The sequence below is a fragment of the Callorhinus ursinus genome, unplaced genomic scaffold (genome assembly GCF_003265705.2).
Source record: "Callorhinus ursinus isolate GAN/ISIS: 27379988/994484 unplaced genomic scaffold, GSC_fseal_2.0 scaffold64, whole genome shotgun sequence".
NCBI classification, from domain to species: domain Eukaryota; kingdom Metazoa; phylum Chordata; class Mammalia; order Carnivora; family Otariidae; genus Callorhinus; species Callorhinus ursinus.
The window spans coordinates 1,694,447-1,711,996 of NW_027397126.1; the positions used below are offsets into that span (position 1 = coordinate 1,694,447).

Below are 17,550 nucleotides of genomic sequence, written 5' to 3' on the forward strand. Positions count from 1 at the left end.
TCCCAGCTCTCCCAGGACCCGGTTTTGCTGCAGAGGATCATGGCCACTGTTCTAGGACAGGGCCTCCCCCCTGGTGAGGGTTATACATCAAGCACACAGTTCAAAGGTGGTCCCAATGCTTCAGCTGACTGCTTTGCCTTGACTTGACTACTCAGCTAGGGAGGACTGCCCAACTCTTTGTGGAATGTGCTTCTCCCTTTGAGAGTTTTACCCACTCAACAGGTATGGTTGGTTCAGTAGTATATGCTGGGAGGTGTTTTGGTGCCACTGCTGTGGTCTTCTCCCCTCTCATGTGATCAGCTCTGCACCCTCCATTCTTTTTCTTTCTAGGGAACTGGCTTTGGGTCTTCTGTTAGCTTTTGGATTCTTGCAGGCACCCCAGCCCTGTTGAGCAATCTTCAGCTCTGATCTGGAGTTCCAGTCATTTTTCTGCTTCCCCAGTCTCTGCTGCAGGGATCACAGCTCCAGAAATCTACAAGTCTGTCTGCCTAGAGTTCTTTCTCTCCATCTCCTCTCTGCATGCCTAGGCCATCTCTTTGTTCCCAGCTCAGTGGCTCCTGAACACAAAGATGCACCTAAGAGCAGGGGTTAACACAGCATCCTCTCCTCTGGAGCTCCCTCTTGTCCAACTCTTGACCTCCTTGATTAGGTCTCAGTCTGCTTCTGTGAGGTACTGGAACTAATTATGCAGATTAAGAGCTTGCACGCAAATTCAAATAATCACCATGAGTTAGAGTAATAGGAAATTCAAGTGGGTTTTAGTACAGGTCAGATCCTTTACATTAAGCTCCCTACACCCTGTCCATATTCTTTGTTGTTCAAAAAATTTGTATCCAATATGTCCCTCATGTGTGATGACATAGCTAGGATTCGGCCCTTTTTTTGTAATGAAGAGATTTTGGTTATAGCAAAAATTGGCCTGTGACATTTTGACAGCCATGTACTGTGATTGGTCTGCAGAGTCAACTCAATTTTTATTTCCATCTCCATCCATCAGTAGCCTTTGTGAAAGAAGGGAAAATAATATTCAAGCCTTATAGCTCTTGCAACAATGTGTCAAGTTACACGGAGATTGTAAAAGAATAGTCATTGTTGAGTTGGCACCGACTTTGAGAGGTTCTCTATGACAAGCTTCGCCTGCACCCAAGGCAAGTGCAGTTCTGGGCTTATGTACCAGCTCTGCGGCTTACTAGCTGTGTGACCTCGGGTATTGACTTAACCTCTCTGAACCTTAGTTTCTTCATTTGTAAAATTGTTTAGTTACACACAGGGTTGTGTTGCTAATAATAGTAGCAGCTTATGTTTAGTCAGCCTTTAAATAGCAGGCCCTGAGCTGAATTGCTGTATAGGCATTATCTCATTTCGTGCTCATAACAACCCTCAAGGCATGTACTATTAGACCCTGATTTTACAAATGAGAAAAATGAGGCTGACGAAAATGGAGTTATTTGCCTGAAGTCAACGAGCTGCTAAGTAGTAGAGTTGAGACCTGAACCCAGATGATGGCATGCAGATTCCCAGTGCACTTCGTTCTTAACCACTTGAATGTGTTTCTGTAAGGACCGAATGAGAGAAAATTGAGAGGCAATAACAAATAAAAACTCACTAATTATTTATTACTATTAGAGCAATGATCAACACCCTCAGGCAATCATGATCAGTTTTTAGTTTAGTTTAGTTTTTAGTTTTATTTTTCTTAAGCTTCTTAAAGCCATAGATTCCGAAAACATAGTAGGAGTTATGGAAGGGCTATGAAATGTGACTGTGCAGAGCCAAGACCCCGACTCCACTGATTCTAAGATTTATGCTCCCATTCGATGTTCTCAAATGATAGAAGACACTGCCCATTCACTGCTGTTTTGAGGGGGACCTGATGCAGAGGGGATCTGTTTTCCCCCTTCATTTGAGGACCACAGTGAGCCCCTCTTCTGATTATTTGATGCTTTCCTTAATTTGAGTGATTCTTGACTTTCTTTTGGATGCTGTTCCCAAGGAGTCTACAATTATCCTCAAGATGGTCATGAACTTGTAAAAAAATACAAAACACAAGTCATATTTAGTTTAAAAGAAATACTTATGGGCTTGTTAAAAGGTAGAAGAGAAGTTAAAAAATCAAACAAGGCCCACTAAAGCCTCCTGGTTAAGAGCACAGGCCTGCTATGTAAGCCTCTCCCCTTATACTTACTACTTGTGTGACCCTGGGCAAGGTACCTGATGCCATCAAATCTAAGATGTCATCAATTCTGTGACACATCATTATTCTACGTACCAATAAAAAAGAAATTTCCAATTAAACAGTGACATAATCCCATAATCCCATCCCACTGCTGTGCAGTGTGTGAGTTGGCTGTCATTGTATGCCTTGAGATTTCTTGCATTTTTGGGTGGAGGGATCTGACAGTTTCTCTTGCCTTCAGTTGCTTGGTTTGGCAATCCTTTTGGCTATATTGGTAAAAGAATATAACAAAGTTTTCTTTTTGTGGGCATCTTTCTTCCATAGGTCCTGTAAATCATTTAAATGCCACTTTGCAAGAAAATCAGGAATTATATACATTCCTCTGATGATACATATATTTGTTTTACTAATATCCAGTTGCCACCCTCCCGTCCTGTTTCCAGTGCTTTCAGCCTGCACAGTACCTTTTCTTTGCAATGTCCATTCAGAGCAAGCAGTCTTGAAAACATTTAAAATGTCAATAAAACTCACCACGTTAAGTACTAACGTTATACATAAATACAAGTGACTTGACAACCATATCAACAAGTATGACCAAGTACACGCACGCACAGGTAATAGCTACTCTGCCTGGCTATTGTCTGGGCAACAGTGATTGTAAGACACCATTGGCTACAAGATGCATCCTGATTTCAGAAATGTGAAGTGTGTTCTTAAGATAAATGACATATAGTCCCTAGGCATTCTCAGCCTGTTTCCTTATTTGAAAAAATGAGACTAGTAACAGTATTTGCTTTAAGGGATAGCATGAGGATACAGTTAAAACCTATAGCACAATGTTGGGCACACGGTAAGTACTCAGAGGAATTAGGAAGAAAAAAACCTGCCATAGTGAGTATCACTGTGAAAACCAAGCATAGGTCAGAAGATTAAAGGACAGCTAGGAATGTCTTAGCCAAATACTAGTGACATTATGGGGGTGAAACCTTAAAACATATTTGCTGGCAGAGGCCATGACTTCATAATGGCACAGTGGTGAATTGTAAAGTGGACTCGTTGGTTTCTTTTAAACTGTTTAACTGATTGATTGATTTTAAAGATTATTCATTTGAGAGAGAGAGAGAGGGCACGCGTGGGAGAGAGCACAAGTGGTAGAGAGAGAGAGAAGCAAGCTCCCTGCTGGGCAGAGAGCCCGATGCGGGGCTCCGTCCCAGGCCCCTGGGATCATGACCCGAGCCGAAGGCAGACGCTTAACGACTGAGCCACCCAGGTGCCCCTAACTGGTTGTTTTAATGACCGCAAAAAGTAACCTTCCCTCATCTGTAATGGACTACTTTAAAATCCCAAAATATCCAGTTTACTAAAACCCCATATTTGATCTGCTAAGCATTTTCCTCATTTAAAATCTTTTATATATTGTAAATCGGTGCAACAGCTATGAAAAACAGTATGGAGGTTCCTCAAAAAATTAAAAATAGAACTCCCACATAATCCAGCGATCCCACTTCTGGGTGTTTATACAAAGGAGATGAAATCGGGACCTCAAAGAGGTACCTGTACTCTCATCGTCATTGCAGCATTATTTACGGTAGCCAAGACGTGGAAACAGCCTAAATGTCCATAGATAAATGAATGGGTAAAGAAAATGTGTGTGTGTGTGTGTGTGTGTGTGTGTGTGTGTGTGTGTGTGTGTGTGTGTGTGTAGAATGGAATACTGTTCAACCATAAAAAAGAAGGAGACCCTGCCACCCGTGACGAGATGGATGGGCACGGAGGGCATTATGCCAGGTGAAATAAGTGAGACAGAGAAAGCAATACTGTATGATCTCACTACATGCGGAATCTGAACGCATCGAACTTACAGAAACAGGGAAGAGAATGGTGGTTGCCAGGGGCTGAGGGCTGGGGAAATGGGGAAAGTTTGCTCAAGAGGTGGTACGAACTCAGTTATAAGAAGTTACAAATTCTGGGGATGCAACATACAGCATGGTGACTGTAGTTACCAATACGGTATTGTAGCCTTGAAAGTCGCTATGAGAGTAGTGCCTGATGTTCTCACTATAACAACACCACCACCACCACAATGGTCATTACGTGAGGTGAAGGCTGTGTTAACTAATCTTTGGGAAAATATTTGGCAATATGTATGTGTATCAAATTATCACACTGGATACCTTAAGCTCGCACAATATTATATGTCAATTATATTCAGTAAAGCTGAGGAAAAAACCAAGTGGCTAGCTCAAATGACATGCCACATCGTGGACAGATGTTGGGAACATATTAAGAAGAAAGGGTTGCAGGAGAGCACATGAAGTTATTATTTCATTTTATAGAGTTCAAACCATGGAAAACTCAACAATATGTTGTTGAGGGATACAAACACATATAGTAAATACTAAAAAGAAAAGCAAGTGGGAGATAAACACAAGATTCAGGACAGTCTTTTTACCTCTGGGGGCAGAGACAAGGACATAGATTCGCGAAGGTGCTAACAGGGGATTTCCAATGTAATGGTAATATTTCTTAAATCTAGGGATTTCGAATGTAATGGTGATGTTTTTTTTAAATCTAGGATGCCTTATATTTTTTTACATACTCTTTCGCATGTGATTTAGTAAAAACCCAACTCGTTTTTTCCTTTTCTAGATTCACTGTTTTCCCCTCTCTATCAATAGTAAGTCCTTAGAAAAACTTGTTAGCACTCCTCTTGATATACCATCTTAATGAGGGCGAAGAGGGAAATGTTTTCGAGCAAGATCACCTCTGATGCCCTGGAGTGGGCGGCTCAGGCCAAGAGTGTAGGAAGTGGGGTGAGAGCGAGTGTATTGGGAATATAAACAAATCGACTTACAGAATCCAGTTGTTTTCTCAGGTAATTGTCGATAGTTCAAAACACATTTTTGTTCAACAGCTTTTAAGAGCTGCAAACAGACTTACTGGCAGATTTTCTGATCTATTATGGCAATGGAAACCATCTGATGCCTGTTTTCAAACGTGTTTGCAGATGGCCAGAACTTATGACTCAATTAATAAAACAAACGTGTCTATGAACTTAATGTAATCCTTTTGACCTTAATAAAGTCTTAAATCCTGAGTAAATCTGTTTTAAGATTGAAAAATGTACACAAAAGTGAAACATTCCATACACTTGCGCTAGAGTTTATGACCCTTTCCTCCTGCCACTGCTCCCTAGCTAACTTAGTGCCATTTAAAGTGCTACCCTTGCTGGTCGCAAATTATAAATCCATATCTCTGTAAGACGCTCTCATCAGCCCACAGGCTTGTGCATAAGTACACACACACACACACACACACACACACACACACACACACACACACAGTTTTCTCTCAGCATTGATTTGGTTGGCAGGTTGAAAAATGACCAAGGACTTTCTGTTCTAATTCTAAATATCATTGTTTGTAATGATAATATGCCGTTCATTTTCCTGGATTTTCCGCTATGGAAATCCTAGACACATTACAATAAAATATATTCTTATGCAAATAACCCAAATAGGGTTTTTTTTTTAACCCCCAGAAGAAATGTCTGAAAGAACGTCCTGTCAAAAGCGAAATACTAAAGTTTCTCAATAGGCCACTATTCTTTATCTGAGCTGTTAAATCTCTAAGTTATTATATTATTACTGAATTGAAAGAATAATAAAATCATAGTGGATAGTCAGCCCCTAACCCCTCCCCATACATAGCAATTATAACTCCAGCTGAAAATGACTGAAATTTTATCACATCAAAGAAGACACCAGCCAGCCATGGCTGCATGAAAGCCTTTCTGGAGTTTTGAGTTCGATTCAAAAAGGGTGTTGTTTGGCATATTCTTCTGTTGTTTCAGAGGCCCCTGTCAATCAGCACAGCAGTTAGTGAGGAGCTCTACTGCTTGCTACAACCAGCCAATAGGCAAACCAGTTCGGCTCTTTCAACCTAGCTGGTTATCTAATCTATTTTTATTAGGAGAGGAGAGGAGAGTCAGTAGATTTGGTCATGGCTGAAATTAAACTTGGATGTTTTAATGTCATTAAAACATTTGGTTGTCAACCAAATTGTGCCTTACATTATCTGTATTCAAAGCTGCGTTGAATAATTATGTTAGTGGGGAAAGGAGGAGAGATCACTAAACTGGCAATAAGGAAATGCAGGTTCTGTTCTCCCCATGAGTCCAGCTCCATTCTTAAGATGCTTTGCAAGAACCTTGAGGATCCTGGCTTCACTTTGGGATGTGGCAGTAGTTTTGTGTTAGAGGGAAGATTAATCATTTCTTCTACGAGCCAATATAATAGGATCGAAATTGAAAAGACAAATGGGCTCCATATGTAACATTTGGTATTACCTAAAACTTACTTCATCTTGCTCTGGTGTCTCCAATCTTGTTGATGATGGAAAACTTTTACCACTGTAGGCAACCGAGTTTCTCATTTAAGGCTCTCTTTTAGGTAGTCATTCCCTGCAATGTTCAGACTCCCTCGCTCAGGGCTGCATCAGGGGGGTTTTCCCGTTCCCTTTTCCCCACAGTGACGTCTGCGTGCAGAGGAGGGCCTACCTATGATGGCAGCAGCAGTGGGACAGAAGGAACTTACGGGTTTTTTTCGGGAATATTCTGCATCCTTCTGAGTGATGTAGCATCCAGTGCTAATGCCTGCTGTAGAGGGGCTGTTTCCCTGTATTATCCACTGGGATAATCCAGGGCCCCTTTGATCTTGAGTTCTCTGAACCTCCTCGTCCTGCACCAGACTTGTCCTGGCTCATTGGTTCTCTCAGTGTCTCCCATCCCCCACCACTCACAGGCTTTGGACCACTGGCAGTGTTCTCCAAACCATCTACATAGATGTCTCTCCTGCTGATGCTTGCCACACTTAATGTTTCTAGTATATCATAATCACTCTGTATTAGCACATGGCCATGAAAGTAGACTACCACCAGGATGTTCAAGATTCTCTCAATATATTTAGGGTTCCTTTTGTTTGGCCTACTTGGGGATGAGGCATCTTCTCCCTACTTTCATCTGCCCAAAATGTATGCTCCTCGCCACCAACTCTTCCCCTCAGTACAGGAAGGACGTTCCCCTTCCTGGGTGGCAAATCCATTATATGACATATCCTTCATGTTCTTTTACATTGTGGTTAATAATAAGTCTCTATTCTCAGAGCCGTAAGTTTAACTTTTGCTATATAATGGAATTTAAAAGGAGATTTAGAAACCCTCCAATGAACCTGGCTTTCAAGTTCATTGTCTTGCTAAGGACTTAGAAGAATTTAGTTTGAAATCCAAGCTGAGCAAAGACTTCTTTGTTCTAGGTTGTACTGGAAGCTCCCATCTTCACCCCCACCTCATCCTGCCACATTGATCCAGTGGGTGAGGAGCCACAGGAAAATATTTCTGAAGAATAAAATATATATCATTTCAATATTTTCACAAATACTATCTCTATTATATAAATATACCTTTCTTTTCAACTATTGACCACCTTTTATTTGATTTTAAGATTTTTATTTATTTATTTGACAGAGAGAGAGAGAGAGAGAGAGAGAGAGAGAGAGAGCTCACAAGCAGGGGGAGCAGCAGAGGCAGAGGGAGAAGCAGGCTCCCTGGTGAGCAGGGAGCCCGATTTGGGACTCAAGCCCAGGACTCTGGGATCACGACCCAAGCTGAAAGCAGACGCTTAACCGACTGAGCCACACAGGTGCCCCTATTGACCACCTTTTACAGCGTAATTTTGATGCACTAGGCTGTCTGCTGGGGAGCCAGCCAGCAGTCTCGGGGTTAGGCACCAGACAGTACAGAGAGGTAGGGAGAAAACAAGTCTCGGGTGCCAAATACTGTTTTTTAAATTAAAGAGGAAGATTCAGAGTCTCTTGGACTTCGTGGCCCCCCTTGCAAAAGCGATTGAGACTAAGTGCTATCTCAAAGTGCTTGTGCAGTAGATGATACAGTTGTGTTTGAGAAGACATTGGAAGTGCATAGGAAGCCGCGCATTAAAGTGTCAGTGTGAGCAGCCAGGGTTGACACTGTCGCTGGGCAGAGATATGTAGACTCACGTTTGTTGTTAATTTCTCACTGGAGCTTCTTCTGAGGTGGTGCTATTATTAACAATCTAGAATCAAACTAGGAGTGTTTGAGAGGTAAGTAATGTAACAGTTTTATATTTAGCAAAGAGATGGTTGATCCACAAACATTTTTGAATTGCTACATTTCAGGGTTCATGGCCTTCCAACATTATTTATCTCTGCAGTTAATAAATCTTTCTTTATTTTACAGTTAGAAATTGAGACCCAGGGAGGGAAAAAATGATTTTCTAAGGATGTATCTCATCTCATTACTATGTATTTTTTGATATTTCTGTGCTATTATCCTCAGATTTTAATTACAAAATAAGTATCTACATAAAGCATTTGTGTTTCAGTCACAGTATCATGAGGTTGCCATACTGCCACACTTTGGAAGTTCTTATCTTTTCAGAGCCTGAAAGAGGCTGGAGAGAGCAGAAATTTTAGATCAAATGTGGTGGAAGTAGAAAAGCAAGGAAAGTATGGGGGAACATTCAAATAATTTTGAGATTAGTTTTCAGCCTTGGGGGATTCTAAACTTAATTAATACTTTTATATCAACCTAGATGATATGTTAAATTCATTGAAAAACTGCTTCATTGTGAGCTACGAGATCTTGGTCTTGGGCCCTACATCACCATAAAATAGATTGGTTGACTTGAACAAGTCAGTCAACTATTTTAGACTTCCAGTTTCCTTATGGATAAAAATGAGAGCATTAAGCTGGATAATATCTATGTTTTCCTCTACTGTTCAGTGAGTCTATGTGAATTCCACATCCCGCAGATCTGTCGTGTCTCTCCAATTCTCAGGTCCAATCAGTCACCACGTTCTGCTGACTCTCTCCTAAATATTACTTGACTTTATCCATGCTCTTCCATCCCAGCTCTCATTCCCCTTGTTGAGAGCCTCAGTATCTTTCATCAGCCTCCTAACCAGTTTCTTTGACTCCTTCCATTATCTCTTCTTTAATGGTGTCAGGGTGATTTTTCTAAAAACACTAATTTGATCATACTACTGTCTTGGTTATACCCTTCTGTGGTTGCTTTCTCGCTGTAGCATAAAGCATGGCTTGCATGATCTGACTCCCCACTTCTTTCTCCTCTTTCCTCTTCATTTTCAATGATTACACCAATCTGTTCTTGTCACTCCCATGCTTCAAAACTACAGGGATTGTGTCAATATTCCTAGTGCCTAGTCCAGGGCCTGGCGTGTAGTAGGTGCTCAGTAAAAGTATGTTGAATGAATTCAGTTATAAACTTGCCTATACATGTGGTCTCTCTGCTTAGCCAATTCTTGAGAGTCTTTTGAAGTCAATTATATATATATATATTTTTTTGTTTTGTTTTGGTTGTCAAATGATCCTTTATTGAAACATTTTCCTTTGTAGTTAACTAGCCGGTCATTCCAGCGCGCCACTGTTGATGTCATCTATGATGTCATGAGGGCGGCGGCCATCTACATTGCAGCCCACAGACTGGGCAGTCCCCAGGATCTCTTTAATGGTTCCAGAGAGTTCTCTGGCTAAAGATCGGTGTCGCATCTGTCGGGCAATATTGACAATCTCATCAAAAGTGATATTTCCACTGTGCTTAACGTTTTTCTGCTTCTTTCTGTCTCTTGGTGGTTCCTTGAGGGCTTTGATAATCAGGGCAGAGGCAGAAGGTACCACTTCAATCTGGGCCTGTCTGTTCTGAATGGTCAGTTTCACCGTAATCCTTAGACCCTTCCAATCACCGGTTGCCTTGGCGATGTCACCACCAACCTTTTTTGGAGACAGATCCAGTGGACCTATGTTCGGGACCAGGGCAGACGTGGCACCGACTTCACCACCGGTGCACCTCAGGTACACGACTTTGATCTCGTTGGGGTCGAACTTAGGCGGCATGGCGGAGGTGGCTGGTGTCGGATGAACCCGGATTCGGGACGACCGAAGAAAGTTGCACCTTTGCCTCCCCGAGCCGAAAGCCAAAAGAATTATATATATATTTTTTATTTTATTATGTTAGATTAATCACCATCCATTACGTCATTAGTTTTTGATGTAGTGTTCCACGATTCCTTGTTTGCGTATAACACCCAGTGCTCCCTGCAGTACGTGCCCTCCTTAATACCCATCACCGGCTAACCCATCCCCCAACACCCCTCCCCTCTAGAACCCTCGGTAAACGTGGCAGGTGCCCAACAACTAAACGACTGAATAAATGAATGAATGAAAGAACGGCACAAAAAGAGGATGCGATTATATTAATAAACACCTCTTTACATCACACTGGCTGCTACTTCTGCCAACATGGAAAGTTGAAGCCCATATTTAAAGAAGAAAGAGATTTTACCCTAATAGCAAGTGTCCAGAAGAATGGGTTCTTCCACTCTTAGAACTCTGACTTCAGCCCATTGACCTGCTAAGGTGCTAATGGAAGATGCAAGTACTGACTACCGTCGGTCGGAGACTTCATCCTCAGAATGGGGACAGGAAACAGCCCTCCTTCAGAGGAGGAGACAGCTGGAACTGTTGGAATGGTGCAGGAACTTTGGAAAAGGACAAATAATGAGAAACCATCAAGCAGCAAAAGCCGAGCACCAGTTTCCATTGTGTGATTGTGTTGATTTTTGAAAATGAGAAGGTATTTATTTTACATGCTATGGTAATTAAACAAACAAAAACCTATATGACCAAAAAGTGAAGATTGATACATGCATTCAGTGAGAGCAGGGAAAATTACACTCGCGGAGGAAAAGATTCCATATGTTCTCCAATACCTAGGCACAACTGGGTGCCGCTTTAATGACTTTCCAAATGCACCCCGTTGCTCTTAGGTATTGAAGAACATATGGCACGTTTCCCCTTTAACTGTGAATTTCCTTGCTTTTGTCAGTTGGTGTCTCAAGCTTAATGTATTTTAATGCAGCTTTTGTGGGTGTGAATACAGTCCGAAGTTGTTATTAGAGAGGCCATGTTAATAGTATACGCAGATGTTATCTCTTAGTCTTCCCCAAATATGCTGTGAAAAATCTACATACACGGGTCTAACTTTGAAATTGTTAATAAAGGCCCTTCGAGAGTTTCCAAACTGTTCTTCTCGGCTCCAAACTTAGCATGGATGATAAATGACCATTTAGTTGCCAATATAGCACAATATTTCAATTTCCTGCCTTCCCAAAGGTATTTGAAAGGTTGTACGAAGTTCATACTCACAGTATGTGTTGTCTACGATGCCGTGATCTCCGACTGGCTAACCTTAACCAAAACCTTTTCAATTAACTCAACACATTCCTGGAGAAAACCAGCCCACTCTAGGTTCTGTATAAATATGTCTTTATTGATTTTCTTGGCAAAGACTCCCTAAATTATGGTGAAATCTGTTCTTTCAGATAATGTAGAAAAGGGAACATTGTCCGTGTAAGACAAACACTAAATGAACAGAAAGACGATCAACATTTTATCTACAGGAAGTCACAGATTTAACTGTCTGTATTTTGTTGCATGCACAGCCTCTGAGAATGTTAAAGAAAATCTATAGGAAAGGATAAAAAAAAGTCCTCATTCATCGTCCTGCCACCCCCTGCAAATCAAATTGTTTTCATTTTTTCCTCATTCCCTTCCAGTCCCTGTCCATAGCATGCATAATTTTTACATAATTACACTTCCAGTGTAGAAGCAATTTTGTAATCTGCTTTTTTTTTTTCTATTTAAGATTACAGCAGTTGGATTCTAAGGAAAGCTATATAGCACATTCTCATGGACAAATAGAGCAGAACCCAGAGTGAAAACTGAAACTCCTGTACTGAGATTTGCCAGACAGCTAAAGCCCAGCATTTCAAAGTATGGAAAAGTCCCTGACTAGACTAGGTTGGCTCATTGTTTGCTTCTGAATCCTCACTGTAAGCAAGGGAGCCCGAAGACTGCTGCTTGTGAGTGTCCCATTATTCAGAGTGCCAGGCCGCCCAGAGAAAGGAGCCCAGTGCGGGCCAGTGGACAACTCCATTTGGGACTTAATATCATCCAAATAACAGAAACAAGGCTGATTTCTACTGAGCCTCCATTAGGCAGACTGCAGAATGAGCATTTCTGAAATGCGTGACTTCTTGGGAAGCTATCCTTTCTGTTGCCTGAGGACCTTAAACTTGCTCCATAGAGACTCAATCTGTGAGACTAAGGCTCATTTTAAGGGCGATGAATAGCAACGAGCACACCGATGAGTGTCGCAGGTAGAAATCATGACCAGACAGTTACTAGAGTGACAGAATTCCCATGTAAAGATTCATACATACATTAATGGGTCGAGCACTTCTTTTAAAAGTACATAGATATGTGAGTTTAAACATGTGTTTCAGACAAAATCCAAGCTCTGTTTAATATTTAATCCAAGCAGCAGTTCACTGGAGGAAGAATAAGAAATTTCTAATACTATTTTCACAAAATCGGCAGTGTTAGAGAAATAATGAAACTCCAGGTTTGTGGGTTTGCTGAGTCCATGTCCTTGGGGCAGTTTTCAGTTTTCTCTGCTTCTCCTTTGTAAGATTTAGCAGCAAACAGCCCCTTCTGGATAATGCTGTGTCCCTTCAGCTAACTATGATGTTAGCCAGAATGCAGACGGCAGCTGCTGTGCTGTGTTTTTTACCAGTGTCTGGAATAGCAGATTCGGTCGTCTTTGCTTAACCAAGAAATATGTCTCATGTGCTCTATGGTTTTCTCCAATTTTGATTGAAAGTCTAACTTTCTGTACTCCAGACTTATGAGCTGAGGCTAACTCGCGAGGCTCTTGTTTTGCTGAAATCATGACAGACTGAAATGTACCTTAGAATTGGTGAAACTTTCAGAGAAGATGGAATAACCCTATTTAGGACATAATACTGTAGAGTTCTTAAGCTTCTCCTCCCCCAAGTAGCCCTAACAACAGAACAGTGTGAACTCTCCAGGGGCCCTGGAGCATTCTGTCACATGCGTGAAATTTCTTTGAAGATTCTGTTTTTTACCTTAAAATATCATAGGTTTTTGCATACTACTTCAGGATATATTTGTGTTTGTTTTGACTTTTCAAAATAAATTGTCAGGTAAATTATGTAACTTTTCCTTCCAGGTCTTTAAGGAAAATAGATGTTCCAGAAAGATGTCATGTTATTCCATGGGTTACACTGGTTGTGTGTGCCTATTGAAAAAGTGTGACATAGTGGTTTTGAGATTTTATTTTTCAACTCTTCAGACATGCTTTAGAATTAATTAAATACCAGAGAACATGAAATACCTGGAGCCTTTTGCCACTGAACTTCAGCCTGCCGGATTACTAATATGAGATAATGCATGTCAAAATGCCTTGAAACAGTCCTTGTGCTACACTTGTGTTAGGTTCTGGCATTTGCTAATTTCTTCTTCCTTTCTGCAGAGGTGCACTTCAAGCTTCTCCAGCTACCTCGCTTACTCTGGTGAAGTTTTCATGTTAGAGTTTTAGAATGTGCTTTGGAGTGAGACAGACCCAGATTTAAATCACACCTCTGTCGTTTAAGAGCCTTGTCACTTACCTTCTCCGGCGCTCTGTTTTCTCATCTGTAGAATGGAGACGCTGGTACCTCACTCATAGGATTCTAGTAAAGGTGAAACTAGATAATGGTCAAGAAATGCTTAGCATAATTCTTGGCACATAGTGAATTATTTTTCAGATATTAATATTATTACTGGATGAATTTTAGGAAAAGAAGGGTAAGAGAAGCAGGTATTCACTTTAATTATTTTGGCAATCCAGGCATTACTCCCTTTTGCTTGAATTATCCTTATGTGCCTGTATATGTGGTCTCTCTGCTTAGCCAATTCTTTTTTTTTTTTTTAAGATTTTATTTATTTATTTGAGAGAGAGAGAATGGAAGAGGGAGAGCATGAGAGGGGGGAGAGTCAGAGGGTAAAGCAGACTCCCCGCTGAGCAGGGAGCCCGACGCGGGACTCGATTCCGGGACTCCAGGATCATGACCTGAGCCGAAGGCAGTCGCTTAACCAACTGAGCCACCCAGGCGCCCTGCTTAGCCAATTCTTGAGAGTCTTTTGAAGTCTAGCCTAGGTTTCATTCTCTATGAGGTCTTCTAGAAATAATTAGCCTCATCAGTCTCTCCCTTCTCTGCATGCCCCTAGAATTGGCATTGTCTAAAGCATGTAACTATGCCCTTCTAAAGTCTTTGGTGCAGTATTAGCTAGTGCAGTGGACTGAGTGTTTGTGTCTCTTTAAAGTTCATAAAGTTCGTATGTTGAAACATAATCCCTAATGTGTTGGTGTTTGGGGATGGGAGCTTTTGGGAGGTGATTAGATCATGAGTGTGGAGCCTCCATGAATGGGATTAAGCGTCTTCTAAGAGAGGTCCCAGGGAGCTTCCTCTCTAATTCAGCCACGTGAGGACACAGAAGTCTGCCCTCCCCAGAACTTGACCATGCTGGAACCCCGATCTTAGACTTCTGGCCTCCAGAACTGTGAGAAATTGATATCTGTTGTTTATAAGCACCCCTCCGCCCACCCCCGTCTATGGCACTTTGCTATAGTGGCTCAAACTAAGACAGCTAGATTGTAAACTTCTTGAGGACGATGGTTAAATTCCCCACAATGACTGGTAGAGGGCTAAGAAAGCGCAACAATAGTTGCCTAATAAATGTTTGTAGATTCATTTTCCTGGGTCATTAGTAGGAAAAGCCAATAAGATTGCTGGGGAATAGTACCATATATGGTGTAACTCTTCATTTTTCAAAGCCCCTTCCCAAGTATAATAATATGAAAACCTCATGACCCCCTGTGAGGAAGACACAGAACAGTGAGAAAGGGCTCTCCTGTTTTCCTTCCATTCTTGTTATGCTGTCTAGTAGAAGAGGTCTGTATTTCCAACTTTCTGTGCTAAAATTTCCCTAGGACTAGATCTAGCCTTAACTAAGCAAGCAGAGAAGACTTTGATCCTACAGTCTTTAATTAGCATAATATGCAAAAGTGCAGGGTGTACTTGAAGTGGTCTGAAGCAAAAGGTCCATTGAAGTACCTTGGACAATGACTCTGAGCCTCAATATCTCTTGCACAATGGAGCAGGTTTTTAAGGGTTCTGCTCCTCTGTGACTTAGACAGTATGGTAGTTAGGATAATGCTAGCTGCTGTAACCAATGAACCTCAAAATTCAGCGCCTTAACACGGTGGAAGTTTATTTACTAGTTACATAGTGGTCCAAAATGGGTGTTTCTAGTCAGTGGCGGTAGTAACAGGGCTCGTCTCTGTGTAGACATTTAGGGATCCAGGGCTGGTGGAGGTTCTGACATCTTCAACTTGGGGCATCCAAGGTTGCCCTGGGTGTCAACATCTAGCAGGTGGGAGGGGAAAGCATAGAAGATTGTGCATAGAAGGGCCAAACCTGGAAGTGTTGCACATAACTTTTGTCCCCTTTTCATTAGCCAGATATAACCACTATTAACTGCAAGGGATGTTGGGATATGTAGTCTAGCTGGGTGCCAGGAAAAAGAGAACACGCATATTGATGAAGTAGTCTTCCCCACAGATAAAAATAACAATTTTTTAAAGATTTATTTATTTATTTGAGAGAGAGAGAGAGAGAGAGAGAGTGTATGGGGGGGGGCAGAGAGAGAGGCAGAGAGAGAATCTCAAGCAGACTTCCTGCTGAGCATGGAGCCCCAGGTGGGGGCTCAATGTCATGACCCTGAGATCATGACCAGAGCCAAAATTGAGTCAGACACTTAACTGACTGAGCCACCCAGGTGCCCCCAAAATAACAATAATTTTAATATCTTGGGACACTTCTCCTGTGCCAGGTTCTGTGCTACGTGTATTTATATGCATTATCTCATTTAAGCCTTGCCACACTAATGAGGTGGGCACTATTTTTTAGCCCTATTTTCCAGATGAGGAAACTGAGATTCAAATCATTCAGTAAGCACCTTCTAAAGCTATGCTTTGAACCTGGGTCTGTTTGACCCTGGAGCTGGACCGCTTAACCTCTCTACTTTGATAACTGTCCTATATGATTATTCTATTTTAGAATATATTCTATTGGATTCTAACCTAATGGAAAGACAGATCATTTAGTAGAGGGCTTTCTTTAGTTCTTTGGGTATTTATATCATGTTATAACTGGCCAGCTTCCCAGTCATATTTCAGCTCTCCACAGGTGAGCCTTCAGAAAGTGTCCATAGATGAAATATACTGCTTCAAACAGATTCTTATCCACAGTTTCTCTTGGAACATTGTCCACATGGAGTATCTGGAGTGTTTATGAACCTAGGGGATGATGATTGAAAATGAGGTTGGAAGACTCCCCAGCTACCTCTCTGATGAGGTTTCTGGTTCCCTTTGAGTCATATGGGACACAAATAGAACTGCGCTCTTGTGGTATTGAGAAAGTTGTGCTTCGGGGCTTGGCCATCATCAGATAGGCCAGGAAAGGAAACATTTGGGAATGCAGGGCTGTAAAGACAGCAGACTGCTGGGGGTCAGGAGCAGGCTTCAGCAGACTCCCTGAGGTCAGGAGCAGGGTTCGTGGGGCAGGAGGGCACACCTGGAGATGGCAGAGACCTGGTTAGGGCAATAGCTCTGTTCTGTGTGGGGGGAGGGCTGTGGCAGACGCACTTTCATACCAATCGATGGACCAAAGATGGTGGCCTGACTGAGGCGGGTCAGAAGCCTGCTGTGAGGCCAACCAGTGTGGGGAGAAAAACATAAACTTAAACATTTTGGAATCTCGGAAGTGTTTGCTTTTCAACCTGTTGTTCTGGTATCTTGTCAACAGACTCTGTTTACCTTATCTATTTTCACTCACTCCGACTTTAAATTCTGAGGAAAACAGCTCCTCCTTTACTTAGTTCTTATGACTTGGCCACAATGGGAAATTGAAGACATTCCTTCTTGCCCCACCTTCCCCGTCCCACCTTTCTTACCTCCTTAGTTGTGATGCTAGACTGGATGTGGGAACTCTGTGTTTGCTGTTTAAAACAGAGAAAGCATGTAAACGTGCATGGTGGTTCCTCAACACAGGCCATCTGTACCAGGGGGAAGGGAGGGGCAGAGCGAATTCTGGTGCTGGTCAGCCAGCGCATTCCAAAGAGTTCAGGCTGCTTGCTCCCAACAGTTACTAAGAAAAGGTTTGTGATGATTAGTCAGTGGAGGTCAGCAAGCAGGCCTCAGGCACTGTGCTAGGTGCTGGATACAGAGATGCGAAAGACATGGATCCTGCCCCCAAGGAGCTCACAGTCTACTGGGACAACACAGTGTGACAAAGGTTAGCATGGGGGAAGCCTAGGGGGCAGTAGCAGCAAAGGGGGTTGCCCTTAGGCATTGA

The 17,550-nt window shown here is 42.0% G+C and overlaps 1 protein-coding gene across 1 annotated transcript; it reads right to left on the reverse strand.

Moving 5' to 3' along the window:
* Positions 1-9,625: 9,625 nt before the first annotated feature.
* On the reverse strand, positions 9,626-10,206 carry LOC112815533 (large ribosomal subunit protein uL11-like). Its single transcript, XM_073885644.1, has one exon. The coding sequence runs from the start codon at positions 10,124-10,126 to the stop codon at positions 9,641-9,643; it is 486 nt and encodes a 161-aa protein (XP_073741745.1). The 5' UTR covers positions 10,127-10,206; the 3' UTR covers positions 9,626-9,640.
* Between the last annotated feature and the right edge of the window lie 7,344 nt (positions 10,207-17,550).